This window comes from Manis pentadactyla, chromosome 3 (assembly GCF_030020395.1).
Source record: "Manis pentadactyla isolate mManPen7 chromosome 3, mManPen7.hap1, whole genome shotgun sequence".
Lineage (NCBI taxonomy): Eukaryota > Metazoa > Chordata > Mammalia > Pholidota > Manidae > Manis > Manis pentadactyla.
In genome coordinates, this window is record NC_080021.1 from 184,020,653 (window position 1) to 184,039,778 (window position 19,126).

Here is a 19,126-nt window from a genome sequence, read left to right on the forward strand (position 1 = left end):
GGGAAGGGAGAGGTGGGAGAACTACTGCTAAGTTATTTTAAACACAAAAGAGTTATTCACCAGGGAGTTGGTGAGGGTGAAGATGACCTCAATAGCCTATGCCTCTAAAGAAAAATGCCTGGCCAATGTTTGATAGGTCAGAGTAGTTCCCTATTTGAAAAATGAGCAGGGTGGGGAATGGAGATGTGTTTTCCATGTGCCCAGATAATGGTCAGGAGACAGGACTGAGAGGTGGTTAGGGCTCACACACCTATCCCAGGACCCTCTCTGTGGCCAGGAAGCAAGGAAAGGAACAACACTTGCTCTCTGTCCCTTGAGTACCTGCAGAGTCCACTGAGGCTTGAACACCAGCCTCATCAGCCTGTGATCCAGAGGTACCTAGAATCAGTAAATTTCTTGCTTCAGAAAAGTCCTGAAGGTCAGGACAACATTGTCCATCTGTCCAAACATGAACTGGTGTTAGAGACAGAAAGACCCCAGGCAACCTTTTCCAGCTCTTTCCACTCTTAACTTTGTCAGGTGAAAAATTAATCCCATTTGAGTCAACTAGAGGAGGAAGCTGCAGTGCTGACTAGCAAAAACCAGAATCTGCGTTTTATAGTTTGCCCATCCGGTGCTGATCTGCCCAGAATCACCTAGCTCTCTGTTTCTCCCTGCAGGCTGCTGTCAGCTCGTTAGTGGCTCCCTCTACCCTCTCATAGTGCCCTCGTCTGCACCTGTCAGCTTACATTTCAGTTTCACCCTAGTAGATCACAGGGGCATAAAATAGCACTTGGCACATGGGAGACCGTTACCTATTTCTGCATAACACACCACCACCAAACTTAGTGTCTTTAACTATTTCTTTCTCACAATTGTGTAGGTTCATAGCTTCACAGGGTGTCAGCGGAGCACTGGCCCAGCTGGAAGTTCCAAAATGGCCTCATTCACTTGACTGGCAGTTGGTGCCGGCTGGGGCTGGGGCATAATGGATCACAGGTCAGGAGCCTTGATCTTCTCCACATGGACCTCGCTACAAAAGCCCCTCACACACTGGAGGGTATATTCCAGGAAGGAGCATTTCAAGAACAAGGTAAGAAGATGAAGATCTCTTAAGGCCCTAAGTGTCATTTAAGTGTGACATTTTAGTTAAAACAAGTTACAGAACAGACCAGATTCAAAGGGAGTAGAAGGAAACTCCACCTCTTGATGACAGGAAGGTAAAGAATTGGTAGCCATCTTTTTAAATCTACCATAGTTTTCCCAGTGGCCATAAAATAAGATTCCTCCCATATGTAAAATATATTAGTCTCCTCCCAGGATCCCCCAAAGGCTCATTCCATCATGACTTCAGTCTCAGACTCCAGGTCCAGGACCTCATCATCTAAATTAGGTCCCAGTATAGTTCCTCAAGGTCAGAGACCTATGAACTGTAAAACAAGTTACCTTCTTTCTCTTTCTCTTCTTCCCAAGCAATTCAGTCCAAAAGCTGTAGGTAGGGATGAGCAAGGTAGGAGTCCAAATGGCACAGAGAGTGTGTCTAAGCGCAGTCAAATGAGGAAAGAGGTTGGGTGAGAGGTGGAGAGGGGAGGCACCCAGCCCCGGGTATCAAAGCCCAAGCAGAGTCGGGAGGACATCCACTGGGTGTTAGGATGTTAGGGGTTTCTGTGAAGGAGGGCAGCCCAGGGCAAGGTGGTGAAGCCCAAGTGGGATGAGGAGATCGTTAAATACAGGGAGGCTGATTAAAAGCAACTGTATATAATGAGACTATATATATATTGAGTCACCCAAATTTCTGTCAGAAAATGGTTACAAATATACAGGGAGAAAACTAAAATGAATTTTTGATACCTTATTGGAGTTGGAGAAATCAATGTGAATTCATGGTTTTCAATATAAATACAGGTAATGAAATAAGTATAGGGGTGTGTTTGTGTGTGTGTGTGTATTTTATATGTAAATATGAATGAATGTCTTGGAGAAGGCATGGGAGTATAAACTTCTCAATGGCAATGAGCATATCTAGCACCAAAATCTGGGTTTCTGAACACCATTTTCCAACAAAAGGAACTAGGTATTCTTGGAGAAAAGGCTGATTTCAGGGATGAACCAGAAATACTACAAGGTGATCCTGGAAAATCTTGTGCCAGAAGGTACGAAAGAGCTCAAAAAATGATGAGGCTATGTCAAAAGAATACAGAAATAAGTTTGATGGAGTCCCCACTGGCCACATCTCGAATGAAAGTAAACATTGATAGGAACAGCTTACAACCAATTGAACAAAATAAGAAACCATGAGTTTATACTGATATAAATAAATTAAAATTTGATGAGTAACAAGGTATTTACATAATTTACAAGTACCTCTCCCACAAAATACTTGTAGTTTCAATGGGAAACATTAGAGAAATCCAAATTTGGAAACATTTCACAAAATAACCACCCAGAAATCTTTTTAAAATGTCGAGGTTATGATAGTCAAGAAAAGACTGAAGAACTGTTCACCACTGAAGGAGGCTAAAGAGACACCGAAAACCAAATGCAGTATCATGATTTTGAACTGGATTCTTCTGCTGTAAAGAGTATTTTGGGGCCGACCAGTGAAACTTGAATGGAGTCTAAAGATAAGATGATGATAATGTATCAACATCAGTTTCCTGATTTTGATGGTTATATTGTGGTTATATTAGAAATATGCATATTTTATTTGGGTACCCCAAATACACCTATGGTACCGTGTCAGAAACTTACTTTCAAATGGTCCAAAGAAGTATTTGTACTACTCTTGCAACTTTTCTATAAGTTATCTTCCCCCCACACATCCAGCATACAGTGGGAAGACAGAGACAGGAAAATTACAATGGGCAGTCCCACTTAAGGGGGTATTAAAAGGCATGTAACAGTCACTGGTCTCTAGGAAATCTAAGATCCAGTCATGCACTTGTCACCAATTCCTCCTGCCCCAGAAGCAGAGAATATGAATTCTCTGTGGCTCTTACCTCCACCTTTTTGGGCTCTAAGTTCCATCCTCTGAGTCATTCCTCCTTTTTCATAAGAAATAGCCCTTGTTTGCAGCAAAGCAACTTATTCAGGCTGCTTCACTGGGTGCTCAGTGTCCCAATTTCATTTTGAACTGTTTTCTGTCTATTTTACTCTAAGCAGGTGATGCTTATGCTAGTACAGTTCTCTTAGGGGGGAAAAATGTTTCCCATGAACATTACTGAGTTTCACTCCATTAGATAAAAAGCACACCCCTAGATTGCAAGATAAGCCCCTACATTCTTTAGTCTGTGAGTCAGGGTGCTGTGGGACAAACCCTTCAAATTCTTAGGAGCACTTTTGTCCAGCTGAGAGTTCTAAGAGGCACTGATGAAATCTTTCGGAGATATTAAAGAGTCATAGAGATCAGTGACATCCTTGCCCCTTGGCCAAATTTTACTGGCAGAGTCCTGTAATTAATCTTTCCCTCTAAGTTTTAGTTTACTTTGAGTATCTTGGGGAGCTGTAGAGACTGTCTGGGCTCTCTGTAGTTCCTCTAAATTCTGCATAAAACAAGAATTTCTTCTTCCTGTACATTTTCATAAGCAGCTAAAGGGAGTCATTTGGAACTTTGAACATTTTGCTTGGAAATCTCTATATCAAGACCGAACGTTCACTTGATATATTTTGTCTCATCCATGTTGCCAATATGTAATTTATCCCTAGTATCCTACAGTAACAATTTCCTTACTGGACTTGCAACTTACTTACCACTCCTAAGAAATCTGTAAGCTTTCTAGTTTCAAAGTCAGTGCTATGTTTTAGGTTTTTCTTATGGAAGCACCCTACTTCCAGGTGCCAATTTCCATTTCAGTTATCAATTGCAGGGGTTGGCAAACCAGGTTCCATGGGCCAAACTCAGCCCACTACCTGCTTTTGTAAATAAAATTGATGACAATTCAGTCATTCTCATATGTTTACCTATTGCCTGTGTTTGCTTTTGTGCTATAATAGCAGAGTACTGCAATAGAGACCATATCACCTGTAAAACCTAAAATATTTACTATCTGATCTCTTCCAGAAACAGTTTGCCAACCCCTTCTATTCAAAAACTACTCTGAAATGAGTTTCTTAAAAAAATTTATTATTTCTTAAAATTCTGTATATTAACCAGGTAGCTTTCTGCTTCATATAGTGTTGGCTGGGCAAAAGAATGTCTGGAAGACACAGATGGCCTCACTCACATGGCTCAAAGTTAGTGCTGGTTGCTGGCTGGAAGCTTAGGTGAAATTGTTAGCCAAGGGTCCGAGTTCTCCAAGTGGGCCTCCCCACTTGGTTGCTTTGACTTCCTTACAGGATGGTAGCTGGATTCTAAGGAGGAGTATATTCCAAATGTATAGGAGGAAGTGGAAGATCTCTTAAGGCCAAGTCTTGAAAGTTATACAGTGATACATCTGCCACATTCTATTGGTCAGAACAAGTCATAGGGCCAGCCCAGATTCAAAAGGAGGGGAACAGACTTCACCGACTGATGAGAGATGTTGTAAAGAATTTGTAGCCATCTTTAATCCATCACAACACAATTAAATTACTTGTTAGTATGCTACTCCCCCTCAGGTTGTTCTAAGTACCCAGCTGGACTTCTTTCCATGACCTAAAGTGAGGTCACCTTCCCCCTTCTCACCTCTTTCCCCCAGTATGCACAAAGTGTCTCTAACGCTGGGATTAGGCCCCACGTAGTAACCATGGTCATCCATTCCAAGCAACATCTATACCTAGGACAGGATATGCCCACAATCTGTTGGGATGGGTTCTTTGCCTCAAGTGCTACTTTCTCAGATCCTAGAAAGACCAACAGAAGCCTGGGAATTTCTTTCAATGCTATATCTGAAAATCTGTTGGAATAGCTCACGTGTCTTAGTTCTTGCCACAATAATGCTGCATAGCGAGTAACCACCAAACCTAAGTGCTATACAACAATAAAGCATGAATATCTCTCTCATGTGCCCATAGTTTGATTGGGGCAGTTCTGCTTAAGGCTGTAAGTCTGTAGGTTGCCAAGGTGGGTCTATTCCATGTGCCTCTATTCTTCTGTGATGCCTACCAAGGATATGTTTTTCACATGGTAAGGACAAAAGCACAAGATGGTTGAGCAAAAAAAAGCCGACACTTCTTAGGGACTATGCTTGGAATAGTCACTTCTACTCACATTCTGTGAGCGAAAGCAAATTGCTTGGCCAACCCAAGTGTATTCTGTCTATAATGGGAGGAACTTCAAAGTCACATGGCAAAGAGATCAGAAATAGGAAGTGGTGAACAATTGAGAATGAGCAAACATCCATTCCCTTTTTTTTTTCTTGCTGGAACTAGGATGGTGGCTTTAAAACTGTGTTCCAGAACAGCTCCAGATTTAATTCCTCTGGTCTCTCCTCCTTCCCAACCTGCCCTATAGAGTTGGTTATATTTCCGAATTAGAGGGAATCTAGAAAGACACCAACCCTACCTTCACCCATTGAAGGTTTCCCACACACAGTGTATTCTCTGAAAGTTTGTCAAGGGGCACCCCTCCAGTGACAGGAAGCTCACTGTATCGTGAGGCAGCCTGCTTCTTTGTGGCTATCACTGACCCAACACTTAAGCCTTCTTCTGTTAAGCTAAAACTCACCAATTGCAGTGCTGCCAGCTCTGTTCCTTGGCGCCACAAAGAATAAACTGAATCCTCATTCATTTGATGGTCTTTCAGTTATTTAAAGAGAGCAGACATGTGCCTTCTCTCAACCTGAGGACAGCTCCTCTCTAGGCTGACTAAAGCCTGTCATTTCTACTGTTCTTCATGCTTCATGGTTGCACTCTTTCTGTGTTCTGATCATTCTTCTTGACCAGGCTGCAGTCTGTTTCCTTCATAAAAGAGGAGTGCCTAGGACTGAATGTAGCATTCTAGCTGGCATCTGAACAGCAGAAGAGAGCAGGACCATCAATCACCTCCACAGTTCCAAATACCATACTTCCATCAGTGCCTTCTAACACAACATTTGCTTTTTGATGTTCGTGTTAAACTAAAAGACAAGGCTGAAGACAGGCTCCTGAAATAGTGGAAACACCCCTACAAGTTGACTTGGATCCTTTAAATACAGTCATTTTACCAATCAGGGTTTTTGACTGCAAAAACAGCCCGTTACACCATTGCTCTGCCTATCACCACTGTCAGTGAACGCTCAAAACCACCACTGCAGGACTGTGCAAGCTGCTGCTGCTGGGAATACTGTCTGTACTATCTATACTCTCCCTGCCTCTTAGCATCCCCCCTAAAAATTTAAAGTCCTTGGGAGGAGTGGTAGAGCCCATTTTACATGCTAGAGCCCTAGCTGCCAGGAAGTGAAAAGGAGAATCTTCCCCTTTCTGCTTCCATGGAGGGAGCAAGGGCACTACAGCCCTCCAATACTGTATTATCATTATTAGAAATTTATTCCCAGATAAGATGGGGTTGCATGCTGAGTGAGCAAATATAATGACAAAGGTTCGTTCTAGTATTTAGCAGGTTACTTTTCCTCTTAATCGTATTATCATCCAACCCATATTTTCTATTTCACCCACAAGATCATCACAGCAGAGATTATTAAAGGCCTTGCTGTAAGCCATTTTTCCAACAGACTATGAAGTGCAGCTCTGCGATCTGTCAGTTCAGAGACCCGTCAAAAAAGAAAATTCAGTTGTCTTTGCCCTGACTTGTTCTAAGAAATCTCTACTTCCTTTATATCTTAAAAAAGTATTCTTGGATGGGAATATAGTTTGCAGAATCAACTTTGTCTCCCTATAATGGGCAGGTGTTAATTTTGTCTGCCCTGTATTCATTCCTCTTTCTGACGAGAAACCTTCACTCTTCTCCATGTGGCTGGGAATGTCACCATGGCCCCTCCTCAGTGGGTGTGTGACTCATGTCTGGCCAGTCAGAGCATGTTTCCCTCTTGCTGCAGTGACTGGTTCAAGGATTGACACATGGTCCAAGGGAGCCAAGAAGCAAAGGTCCCCCTCCCTGTATTATTTTTCTAGGACTCTTGTGACAAACTGCTGTCCACTTGCTGGCTTAAAACAACAGAAATTTATTCTTTTACAGTTCTGGAAGCTAGAAACCCAAAACCAAGATGTCAGCAGGGCTCTGCTCCTTCTGAAAGCTCCGGGGAAGAATCCTTCCTCGCCTCTTTATGGCATTCCTTGGCTTGTAGCTATAGCACTTCAATCTGCCTCTGTCTTCACACAACCTTCTTCTCTGTGTATATGTTTCTGTTCTGTCAATGCAGCTTCTCCTCTTGTTATTAGGACACCAATCATTGGAAATAGGGCTCCCCCTCATCCACAATCAACTCATCTTGACTCAGCTAATTATATCTGCAAGGACCCTATTTCCAGATAATGTCTATTCTGACGTTTGGGGTAGACATGAATTTTGGGGCACACTATTCAGCCCCCTGCAGCTATCATGTGAAAAGTGCCTGCCTAAGAATTAAGCCCTAGGGGGAAAATGCCCTAGTATGGCCATGTCTGACTCCCTTAATCAATTATATGAACTGGCAAATCTCCCCTCCCTTTTTTTCCATAAGTCAGTTTGAAGTAACAGAAAAAAACTGAATACCACCCTTCCTTTTGCAAAATTAGAAAATCATTTGCATTTGGCTACTGTTCCAAACTTCTTACTGCACATGTCCTCCAAAATTCTCTGACAGGGATTGAGCAGTCTGACTTGGAAGTTCTCTTAATGCCTTGAATTTACTTCATTTGTCCAGGAAACAAATTTATTTTGAGCAGCTAGGTGATGGCTAGGTCCTCAGTGTAAACCTACCTTAGTCTTGAAGGCATCACCCCAGGTTGAGGAACTCCAGATCTTCAAACCTCGTCCTCCTTAGGATTCCCACACAACTGGAATTTCTGAACTGATGTCTGAAACCACCACATCTCTCCATAGGGTTATCAGCTGTATGGCAAAATTAAGAGCACAGATTCTGACACCTCCCATTCACTAACTGGGTGACCCCTATGTTTCTGGTGCCCTTCCGTCATGGTCAGCCTGTCCCTCAGCCTGCTGACTCAGCAGCCATGCTCTCACACCTGTTAGCTGGAAGTGAGATATTCCAGGCCAGGACAGATGTCTCCCAAGAACTCTGCAAACAACTACAGGACATCTTGAGGATATTTGGTATGGCATGGTTGGGGAAAGTGTATGAATTTCCTGCAGCCAGCTCTACCACATGACTGTTGACAACTGGAGGTGAGGTCTGTCTGTCCACAAAGGCACCTGGCCCATGCTGGTTTCTTCTTCCCTCTTCACCAGGGGAAGTGTATGCACCAACGCAGGCTTTGTATGTCATGATGAAAGCAAATCCTGAAGCCCTGGTGCTGGGTTTCAGGCCCTCTAAGGAGAGAACCCCAGGAGTTCATGGAGGTCTCACCACCTCCCCGTGGGCCAGCTACACAAGGCCAACTCTCAAAGGCCTCTTGTGACTGTCCTTTCTCTCATCTTTCCCCACTCTGATAAACGTCCTGGGATTAGCTCCTCTGTATTTATTGGATGAGCAATTTGTGTCTGTCTGAAAAGCTGTGTCTGAATAATATTTGGCACAAGCTGAGGAAATGTGATCTGCTGCACTCCCCTCCAGCCAGCTCTCTGGAGCCAGTCCGTCTCCTGCCAATAGGGTTATATAGCTCTGCAGCTGGGTCTGCAGGCTTAACATGTTTGTGGTTGGGGGAAAGGTGGGGAGTGGGTTAGGGGGGTGGGGGAGGTGCCTGCCGTGGACCAGGAACCCAGAGGGACAGAGAGGTAGAGCAGCTTTAGTGAATCTGCCAACCATTCTGGAGCCCCTATAATAATTTGGTGATAGCACATATGCCCACGGTGGCCACCCAGACTTGGGGATAGGGAAAGAGGGCCCCCATACAGCTCATGAGGCCATGTGACCACCTGCAGCAAAGGAGATTCAAGGTAGTCCAGTGGGCAGCACGAGGATCCCAGCTCTGGAGGCGTAGTTGGGGCTGGGCTCTTGAGGTTTGTGTGTTTCTGTGGGGAGGGGTCTGAGTGAGGGGTGGTAGGATGTACTGAGGCTATTTAAATGTTACCTGACTCCATCTCTACAGGCTCTGGAACTGGGGAGGACAGAGCTTGCACAATGGCAGTCAGGCAACACAGCTATGAAGTATTGAGGGGTGTACAGAAAGAGGGAATTTGTGGGGGTGGGTATGTCAACACCCTCCAAAACACACCCCGCGGGCCCTCCGCTGTTCTCCCTTAGCACTCTGCCTGCTCTTCTCTGAGGACCCCCATCACTCCCGCTGTGTGCTGTGACTCAGGTCTCGGGCTTTCTTCCACCCACCTCACTCTCCCAAGTCAGTGACCCAACTGAAGGCAGGACATCATTCCTATGCTCCTAAGAGCGAGCTGGCACCAAGGAGGCATCAGTAATGGTTTATTTGAATAAATGAATGAGAGAGGCTGGGAGCTCAGACTTCAGTGACCACAGGTTCACAAGAAGATAGCAAATGACAGGCCAGACAGAAGTAACAGTTCAGGAAATAGGTTCAGGAGTGAGAATGTGGCCACACTAACACCATCTTCAGAGTCTTCCCTGGGTTGAGGTCTGTAGGGAAAGAAAGCTCATCAGGACAGGCCCCTTGAGGCTCTTCAGGAACTGTACACCCATCTTGGTGTTTCATATGTTCCATCATTCTATTAATGTGTTTTGAATCCTTGCCTTGTACCATACTCCATAGGATACCATCTCTCCCCTCAAATAGAAAAAAAACAGATATACTCATAAAAAAGTAGGAGCAATCTGTGTTCTTACAGAGGCAAAGAGAGAAGGTTAATACAGTTCAGAAAAGAAAAGGGGTTTATTTCACTTGGAGAATCAAGGAAGCCTTCATGGGGATGGAGGGATGCAATAGACCTGGACCTAGAACAAAATCTGCAAGTGCATCCCAGGTGGGCTGTTCAGTCCCCACCCCAACAACCTGCCGCCCCCACTACACATTCAGTTCGGTGGCCATGGAAGGTTTTGCTAACTGATTGCCTTACTTTTTCACTGAGCCCAGGTATAACCACAGAACCCTTCTCAACACAGCAGCACAGACATGATCAGAGCACATGCGTGAGAGATGAAACACATTTACAGTTCCACAGATTGGCATGTGTGTACAATTGAGACATACAGGGATGGGAGATAGAACAGAGTGAGGAGAGGCACAGTGGTGGGAAAACACTGAATGCATATGATGGAGGTGAGTGGGCTGTTTAGACTTGTGGGTAAGTTTTGTGAATGGGGAACAATGGACAATGTGGTTGAGAAAGTAGGTTGAGGCAATATCTGGATTAGGATCTGGCCAGGCTAAGGAATGTGGGCTTAGGCCTGCAGCAGGCACAGGCAGTCGCACAGCTGAGCTGTGTTCAGAAAGACAGTCTGGCAGCAATGGGCAGGGTGGGCTGGGCAGGGTGCAGGGCAGCAGTGGGCAGGGTGGAGAGAAGCTGGAGGTGGCTACAGCAGCCAGACAACATCCCAGGCAACCAGTGATGGAGTCTCCTATGAGCTCCTACAGCACTTGGCAAAAACATCTGTTCAAAAGTCATTCCACTGTCTCTCTTGGAGCTGTCTTTAGACAGCCTGATGGCCCCACAAGCTGCAGGATCCTTGACAGCAGGAACTGTTTGCCGCCTCTCTGGGGCCCCAGGCCTGACATGGTTCTTGGCAGGTGCTCATTATATATTTGTGAAGTTACTGAATAAGGCAGTGAAAGAAGGACAAGAGGCGTACAGAGAAGGGCACAGATTTCCAGGATAACATCCTGTTTAGCAAGTGCAGTTCCTCAGGCCTGAGCATTGGCACAGCTGTCCTTTGGTGTGTGTGGAGTAGAGGCATGTGCAGGCAGCATAGGCCAGGGAGGAAGCACAGCTCACTCCAACAAGCTGGGAACTGTCTTGACTATGTGTGTGTGTATGTCTTAGGGAGGGGCTTGCAAGATCTTCTGGCTTTTCAGAGAGCAGTGGACAGACAAACAGGAGACTTCACGATGTGTACTGTCCTCGGGTGCCTTAGGGAAGTGTATTAAAAATGTTTTTTTGGTTGCAAGTGACCAAAATTCAATGCAAGTGAGCTTAGGGAAAATGGTATATTTTTTGGTCCATAAGGTGCATTTCAGGACAGCCAGGGCCAAGGATCCCAACAATACCAGAGTCTCTCTATCTCTAATGTCTTCTTCCTCCACTTGTCAGTCAGCTTCGTCCACACAGCCTGGCTTCCTCCACAGGCTAGAAACATGGCTACTAGGAGCTTGGGTCTCACATCTGGGAGCTTCCCCACTAGAGAGGCACTACAGGCTTCTTTCTCATGTCCCAACCTCAGAGATTCCACGAAAAAACTCTAATTGGCTCTGCTTATATGAGGTACCTGCTCCTGGCCTAAGACTTAATGCAGCAGCTAAGGAAGCAGGGTCACATAAGAAGGAAAAACCTTCCATCGAAACCTCATAGTTGAAGTGGAAAAGGAATATTTCACAGAGACAACAATAATAATCCTGTCTGAGTCCTTAGCATGAATTAACTATTCCACACAACAACCCCAGTAGGTGTTACAATTCTGATCATTATTACCCTTGAGAATATTACCTCAGAAAACCAAGGCACAGAGAGGGTAAGTAACTATCATAGATCACACAGCTAGTAAATTGCAGAGAGGTAGCTGGGATTTAAAAAGGTGTAGGGGTGTAGGGCTGTGAAGAAGGATCCAAGACAGTTTCTCCTGGGAAAATCCACAGGCTGAGCAGAGGAGCCTGTGTGAAGTGATCAGTCCAATAGAATAGGAAACACCACCCCCATCTTAATTTCACTGGCGATATCTGAAAAGGAAGGTTTCACTTTGACCTCTTTTTCCTTCCATCTTTACTTACTTAAAGTAGAATTAGATGAAGCCAAGAAAAGCAAATGAGAGAACAGTGAGGTCCCATTTCACCTATTTAAAATTTAAGCAGCAGTATCATAGCCATGTTGGCAATGGTGGGGAGATAGTTTGCTTCTGAATAGCTAGCGACAGGATAAGTGGTCCAATCAATGAAAAGAATTTATTTGGCCATGAGAGGCAAGAGCTATGAAAATGTTCTCTAACTTGTACCTGGTAACTGCACTCTCTAGAGTCACTTTGGAGTTATACTGTGTGCGAGAGACATACCTAAAATAGTGTTCCTTACAAAGATTGAAAGTAAAAGAGTAGGAAAAAATAGAAAACAAAAACAATGCCATATATGCAAATTCAAGTAACAAAAAAACAAGGGTTGCAATATTAATATCAGAGATGGTTGAATTAACAGAAAATCAGAAAACAAGACCCAGGAGAAAATGTTATAATGATAAAGGCTGAGAGCCACAGTGAAGATTTGTCATAAATATTTATGTGCAAAGTAATATAACATCAGAATTCATAAAGCAAAACAACAGGAAACACATGGAGAAATAGAATGAAATACAATAATAATTAAAAATTTTAATTCAGACTGTGACTGATCAATAAACCATATAATAAGTAAGCCTTATAGAGGACTTGATTTATTAAATTAGTAAGGCAGAGTGAATTAAAAGATACCAAACTTCATATTTTGGAAACCCAGAATATATTCTTTGTAAGTGCCTATGGGTCATTAACAAATGATACAAGTAAAGCTACAAAAACCAGCAAATATACATACAAACAAAAAATGTCAATATATTTCAAAAAGTAGAATGAGTACAGAAAATAGTCTCTAATCACAATGCAATAGAACTAGGAAGTTATAGCAAGAACAGAAACTGAAAAGCAACTGTCAAAAAACAAAAAAATATACATGTGTGGAATATTATTTAGCCTTGAAAAGGAAGGATCTGATACATGCTGCCAATGAATGAACCTTGGGGACATGATGCTTCATGAAATAAGCCAGTTACAAAAAGACAAATGCTATGTGATTCCACCTACATGAAGATCTAGAGTAATCAAATTAATAGAGTCAGAAAATAGAATCATTGTTTCCAGGGGCCAGGAGGAGTGGAAAATGGGGAGTTGCTATTAAATGGTTATAGTGTTTCACTTTTACAAGATGAGAGTTCATCTTGTATATTGTTCAACAATGTGAATGCACTGAACACTACTGAACTGTGTGTACACTTGAAAATGGTTGAGATGATAAATTTTGTTATGGATATTTTAAGAAATTCTCTCAATTTTCAAAGTATACAATATCTTTTGGAATAAAAGATAGTGCAGAAGATGAGTTAAAGGAATGAGTATTTTTATGGTTCTTGGTTACATCTCACATAATCTTCAAGCGAGAATTCAGAGGGATAAATTCTGAACAGTGCAAGCTCCAAGACTAACACATTGACTGTGCTTGAAAATGTTGGTTTTCTTGATGCACTTGTTTCAAAGAATGTATGCCAGACCCTATTTTAGGACCTGGAGAGACCAAAAAGGTTGAGTTTGTCTCTCCTCAGTGAGCAAAACAGCCTGGAGGGAAGGCAGGCCTTGAGGAGATCCTGTGCATCAGAGTGTGAACCAGAGCTAGGCTGGACCCTGTCTGAAGAGCTATGGAGCCCTTCGCCTGGGAGGGGAAGGAGGAGGGGAGAGAGGCTCTACCAGAAACAGAACATTATAGCTGGCCTTTAAAGGGAAAATAAGAGTTTACCAGAGGAGAAGGGCTGTGAAGGGCAGTGCAGGCAGAGGAAACTGCAAGAACAAAGGCCCAGAGAACAAAACTGAAAATTCTGTTCAACCCCACTAGGTAGTTCCAACTTGGAGAGGGGAAGGGAGAAGAGATGGTCATAGGTCCTTATCTTCTGTGAAGCTACCCCTTCCTTACCTGGGCTTCTGATTGTGCCTTCTTCATTGTGAATACAGGTAAATCATTTTAGTTCTCTGAGTGTCACTTTCCTCATTTAGAAAATGGAACTGATATTGCCACCTGGTTTTCATGAAGATCAAATGAAATAAAGCATGTTGAGAGTTTGGAGCTTCACACATATTCAGCACACAGGAAATGCTGGTGTACATATTTTATAGATGAGGGAGCATTCTCCAACTCAATTGCATTCCTTGTTCTCTTGAAGGTTTTAAGTTGATTCTTAAAATTCTGATTCTTCCCTTCCTAAAATTTCTTCCAAGATTCTCTCTATACTCATACATCGGTTTTCAGCTCCCTGAGGAAAAGAGACAAAGTTGACTCTTCCTAAGGCTTGGTCAGAAGAGAACAGACTCCTTAGCTTCAGTCAGCCTAACCAGTCACAGCCACTGTGTGGTGCCAACTGCTGTGCCACAAACATCTGGGGCCTCAACAAATGTTGCAGATGAACTTGTCCACAGGGACAGCAGCAACTGTACATCCTTTTGTAGGTTTTTTTTCCCCTGAATCTGGAAGATAGCATCCTTTATGCCTGGTAACTTAGGTTATTTGTTAAATAATTTATTCATCCAGACAGACATATCAACATTGTACTAGTCAAAAACTGCACTAGAGATCTGTGCAAAATGCAATAGGAACCAGGAGGAGGGGCACCTAAGCCTCATGGGACATACTTGGGCAGAATTCACAGAGAAGTAGCATGAGCTGGACTTTGAGTGATCTGTAGGGAAAGGACATGAGGGTTAAAGAAAGAAAATACAGTTCAGGAATACAGCTTGGGGCCCCTGGAGTTTCTTACAAGGCTGAGCAACTGTTCCCCATGAGGTCATGCCCAGTGGCTAGAACACAGCAACTATTAACCTCCTCTCGAGGGTTCTCTGTAATACCTCCTCTCACTGCTTCGGCTCTCCCAGCCTTGCATTGGTCAGAACTTTTTCCCTGAGGAGAGATGAGCTCTGCCAGAGTCCCAGAGTGAGCAGCAATGGAACAGAGATTAGGATCTGAGTGAGTTACAGTCCTGTCTTTTCTATTCTTAACTCCTAGGCTTTTATGGAGTTCTGTGGGTTGAGCTGCCTTTTGAAAGCTCCCACATGGAAAGCATGGTGGGTACAACTGGCTCACCATGAGGAAAAAAATTAAATTAGAGCTCCAAGTCATGGCTGCTTTTAGAATAAAGTCCAGATGGCTGGGAGATTTGAATGTAAAACATGAAATCATAAAAATAGTAAAAGAAAAAAATAGAAGGATATTTATAATTTTGGAAGGGAGGGGGAGTGTGGAAGACCATTCTGAGTTTAACACCAATAATAAAGATTGGCACTAGTGAGAAAAAAATAAAACTCATGCACAAAAAGACTGGCACAAAAAGTAGAAATATTAAGAAAGAACTCCAATTTTGGAGTTAATAGATATAAAGAAAACAGAGCCCTGAGCCATTCCTTGGGGTGGTTAATTGGGAAACTACATTTGGAGCATCTAATGAAGTTATTCCCTTCCTTCTCACATTTGTACTAATCAGCCAGGTGCAGAAGGAATTTACCCCAGACCAAACCAGTGAGCATGAGCTCTTGGGCCAGAGGCAAAGCCTTGCCCCAGAGAACAGCTAATGCCCAGAGGGGAAGAGAATTGCCATACCCAAAAGACAAGACAGGACTTCTTTTTTTTTTTTTTTTTTTATTGAAGGGTAGTTGACAACAGCATTGCATTACATTAGTTTCAGATGTACAACACAGTGATTCAACATTTATATACATGATAATTCTAGGTACCAGGTATCACCATACCAAGTTGTTACAATATTTTGACTATATTCCTTATGCTATACATTACATCCCGGTTACTTATTTATTTTACAATTGGAAGTGTGTTTATATATATATATATATTTTTTTTTTTGTGAGGGCATCTCTCATATTTATTGATCAAATAGTTGTTAACCACAATAAATTTCTGTATAGGGGGGTCAATACTCAATGCACAATCATTAATCCACCCCAAGCCTAATTTTCGTCAGTCTCCAATCTTCTGATGCATAACGAACAAATTCTTACATGGAGTACAAATTCTTACATAGTGAATAAGTTACATGGTGAACAGTGCAAGGGCAGTCATAACAGAAGCTTTTGGTTTTGTTCATGCATTATGAACTATACACATCAGTTCAAATATGAATATTCATTTGATTTTTAAACTTGATTTATATGTGGATACCACATTTCTCTATTATTATTATTTTTAATAAAATGCTGAAGTGGTAGGTAGATACAAGATAAAGGTAGAAAACAGAGTTTAGTGTTGTAAGAGAGCAAATGTAGATGATCAGGTGTGTGCCTGTAGACTATGTGTTAATCCGAGCTAGATGAGGGCAATAAACATCCATGTATGCCAAAGATTTCTCTCAGAACATGAGGGGGGAGGTTCTAAGCCTCACCTCTGTTGATCCCCAATTTCTCACCTGATGACCCCCCTGCGACTGTGCCTGTCTTAGGTTGTTCCTCCCTTGAGGAATCTTACCCGTCTCTGGCTAACCAGTCATCTTCCGGGGCCATACAGGGAAATGTTAAGTTGGTAAGTGAGAGAGAAGCCTTACTGTTTGAAAAGGTTAGTTTTTTACTTCTTTGCATATTTATGCCCTGTGGCTTCTATGCCCAGCATTTGTCTTGAGGTGTGTTTACCACTTGGAAGAATTATGATACTCAGTAAATTCGACATGTGGCACGAGTTCTATTTAAAGGTTGTGATTAGGTAGGAAGAAGAAAAGCTATAGAAGTAGCAGGCAGAAGAAAACCTGGGAAGATTGATTATTTCTTTGACATATCTTCTTGTAGAGTAACTTCAGCATGGATAGGTTTTAAACGACTAATTAAATTGTGCACACACATTAACATAATAGGAATATAGTTACCTAACCAAAGCATACCTGTAATTACCAGCCATCTCCAGTGAAACCAAGAAAACCAGTTAGGCACCTTAGGCATTTGTGAGAACTTATCTATGATATGGTGGATATTGTCCGACTGAACTTAAACAGTCTGAGAGAATTCAGATAAACTAGAACACCCCATTCCTGGGGACTGTTCATATCCCATATGTTCTTTTAACGATAAATAGTCTGTGGTTGTAAGATTTTGGAGTGCTACAATTTGCACTTCTCCTAATTCTTGGTTGAGTTCCAACAGTATAGATCCAGTCCAATTTTGTTGTTTTACTGTATGCACAGGCCAGCTTAGATATCTCCTTCATCTTTCCCATGGCAAGTCCAGGAACTGGTGGGATGAGTGCATCTACACCTGTGACAGTGCGTGGGTCTTTGTTGAAGTTTTTTTTTTTTTTTTTCTGATCATCTTCTGTCATGAGTCTTCCCGAGAGTGCTGATGTTGGAAGTTCTTTTTCATATCGTATCTTAGTTGATTTTCGGGGTAGCCAAATTAGGCTTTGATCCTCTGTATAAACACAAACAGACCCTTTGCCTACACTTTTATATGTCCTTTATATCATTGTGTAGAACTCATTAGAGGTCACCACATAGGAACTGCATTTTTTTTTTTAATCATTAATCTACACTTACATGATGAATACTTTGTTTACTAGGCTCTCCCCTATACCAGGTCCCCCCTATCTACTCCTTTACAGTCACTATCCATCAGCATAGCAACCAAGACAGGACTTCTTCTTGACATACACCCCTACATTTACACCTAACCAGCACATTCCATGCATGCCTCCTACAAAATCACTGCATGCAGACCCAGTAAACAGAACAGACAAGAACTAGAATGCACAATTAAAAGATGAACAAGTGTCTAGATTACTAAACATCTGAGTAAAGTCAGGACTATGAAACAGGGCCATCAAAATCCACCATCAGGAAAATTAACAACCAAGAAACAGAATTAGTAAGTACTTAAGAATAAGACTTCAGATTAAGTATAATTAACAGCTCCACAAAAAATGTGAAAAGGTATTTCATCTATTAAAAAGAATCAACTGGATATTTTGCAATTTAAGAACTTGGTTTTCCAAATAAAAATTCAATGGGCTGACTGTTGGAGTAGGGAATCAAGAGGACATGACTACTGGCTGACCTGAGAGCTGGACCTGGGCAATCAGAGGCTCCTTCTCTGTCCTGGGAAGGTACACTCTGCCCCCCGCCCCCCATTCCCACAGTGGAAGCTGTTCCAAGGACACAGCCTTGAAAAAGTAAGGTGGTGTCGAGCCCATCTGAATGGTATATATGACTGAACCCAGTTAAGGTGGTAGGGGACTCAACCCCTGAGGGAGACCCTCTAGCAAAGGCTGTTCCATCTGACCCATTCACTCCTTTTCCTTGCACACCTGGAGAAGGAAATTTCAGCCAAGCTCAAAATCACACTGCCCTTAACTCAGATAGCACATTATTATATTTTCTTCTCTGGGAGAAACATCTGCAAAAGTTTCACCTCAGGAATGTGCCTACTTTTAAAAAGTCTTAAGACTCAAGAATGCTTGTAGTATATGCTACTCTGATGATCTAGCTGAGCAAATGGTAAGGAGGGAGACCGTGAGAGCCCACTGCAACCCTGCAGTGTTTAGGGACATGGAGATGTGGGCCTGATAGGTGTACAAGCTCAGGTCAGGAAGGCTGAACACCGCTTGCATACTGGGCTCCACTACAACCAACTGTGTGAGGCAGACCCATCTTTACTTGCAGAGCCTCTGTATACTGGTTGGTGAAATGGGAACACACTTATTTTGCCTCCCAGGGTAGTTCTGAGGCTAAGTTGGCAAAAACATAATGAAGACCAAGGGTCATTTATGCAGATACCTTCAAGGGCCACTCAGGTTATGCAAACTTATGAATTAGCCAGTGTAAGAAATTAGGGAATGGTGGAGACCCTGACCTAACAAACATGCCTGGGAGCCAAATTTGGCCTTGAGTCACCAGCCTGAGACCCCTGCTCTAAATAAAAATCAGGGTAATTAGAGCAAAGCAGCTCTCAAAATTGATGTAAAATAAAATTCCGTTTTCATTCTGTGATGGGTTGAATTGTGTTCTGCCCTCTGCTCCCAAAATAAGTTGAGGCCTTAACCCCAAGTACTTAAGAATATAACATTATTTGAAATAAGCGCATTGCAGAGGTAATTAAGATGAGGTTGTAATGGAGTGGGATTGGTCCCCAACCTAATATGCTTAGTGTCCTTATAAGAAGTCGGTCGTGTGAAGACAGAAAGACCAAGGGAGAAGGCCATGTGAGGACAGCAGCAGAGAACGGAGTGGTGCGAC

The 19,126-nt window shown here is 42.7% G+C and overlaps 1 protein-coding gene across 1 annotated transcript in view; it reads left to right on the top strand.

Annotated features, from left to right (window-relative positions):
• SPINK4 (serine peptidase inhibitor Kazal type 4) overlaps nucleotides 1-19,126 on the top strand; it is a 68,982-nt gene that overhangs the window by 2,872 nt on the left and 46,984 nt on the right. The window contains exon 2 of the mRNA XM_057498761.1: nucleotides 863-1,072. Coding sequence (XP_057354744.1) covers nucleotides 1,003-1,072 — 70 coding nt within the window. The 5' untranslated portion in view covers nucleotides 863-1,002. The remainder of the gene's footprint in view (nucleotides 1-862; nucleotides 1,073-19,126) is intronic.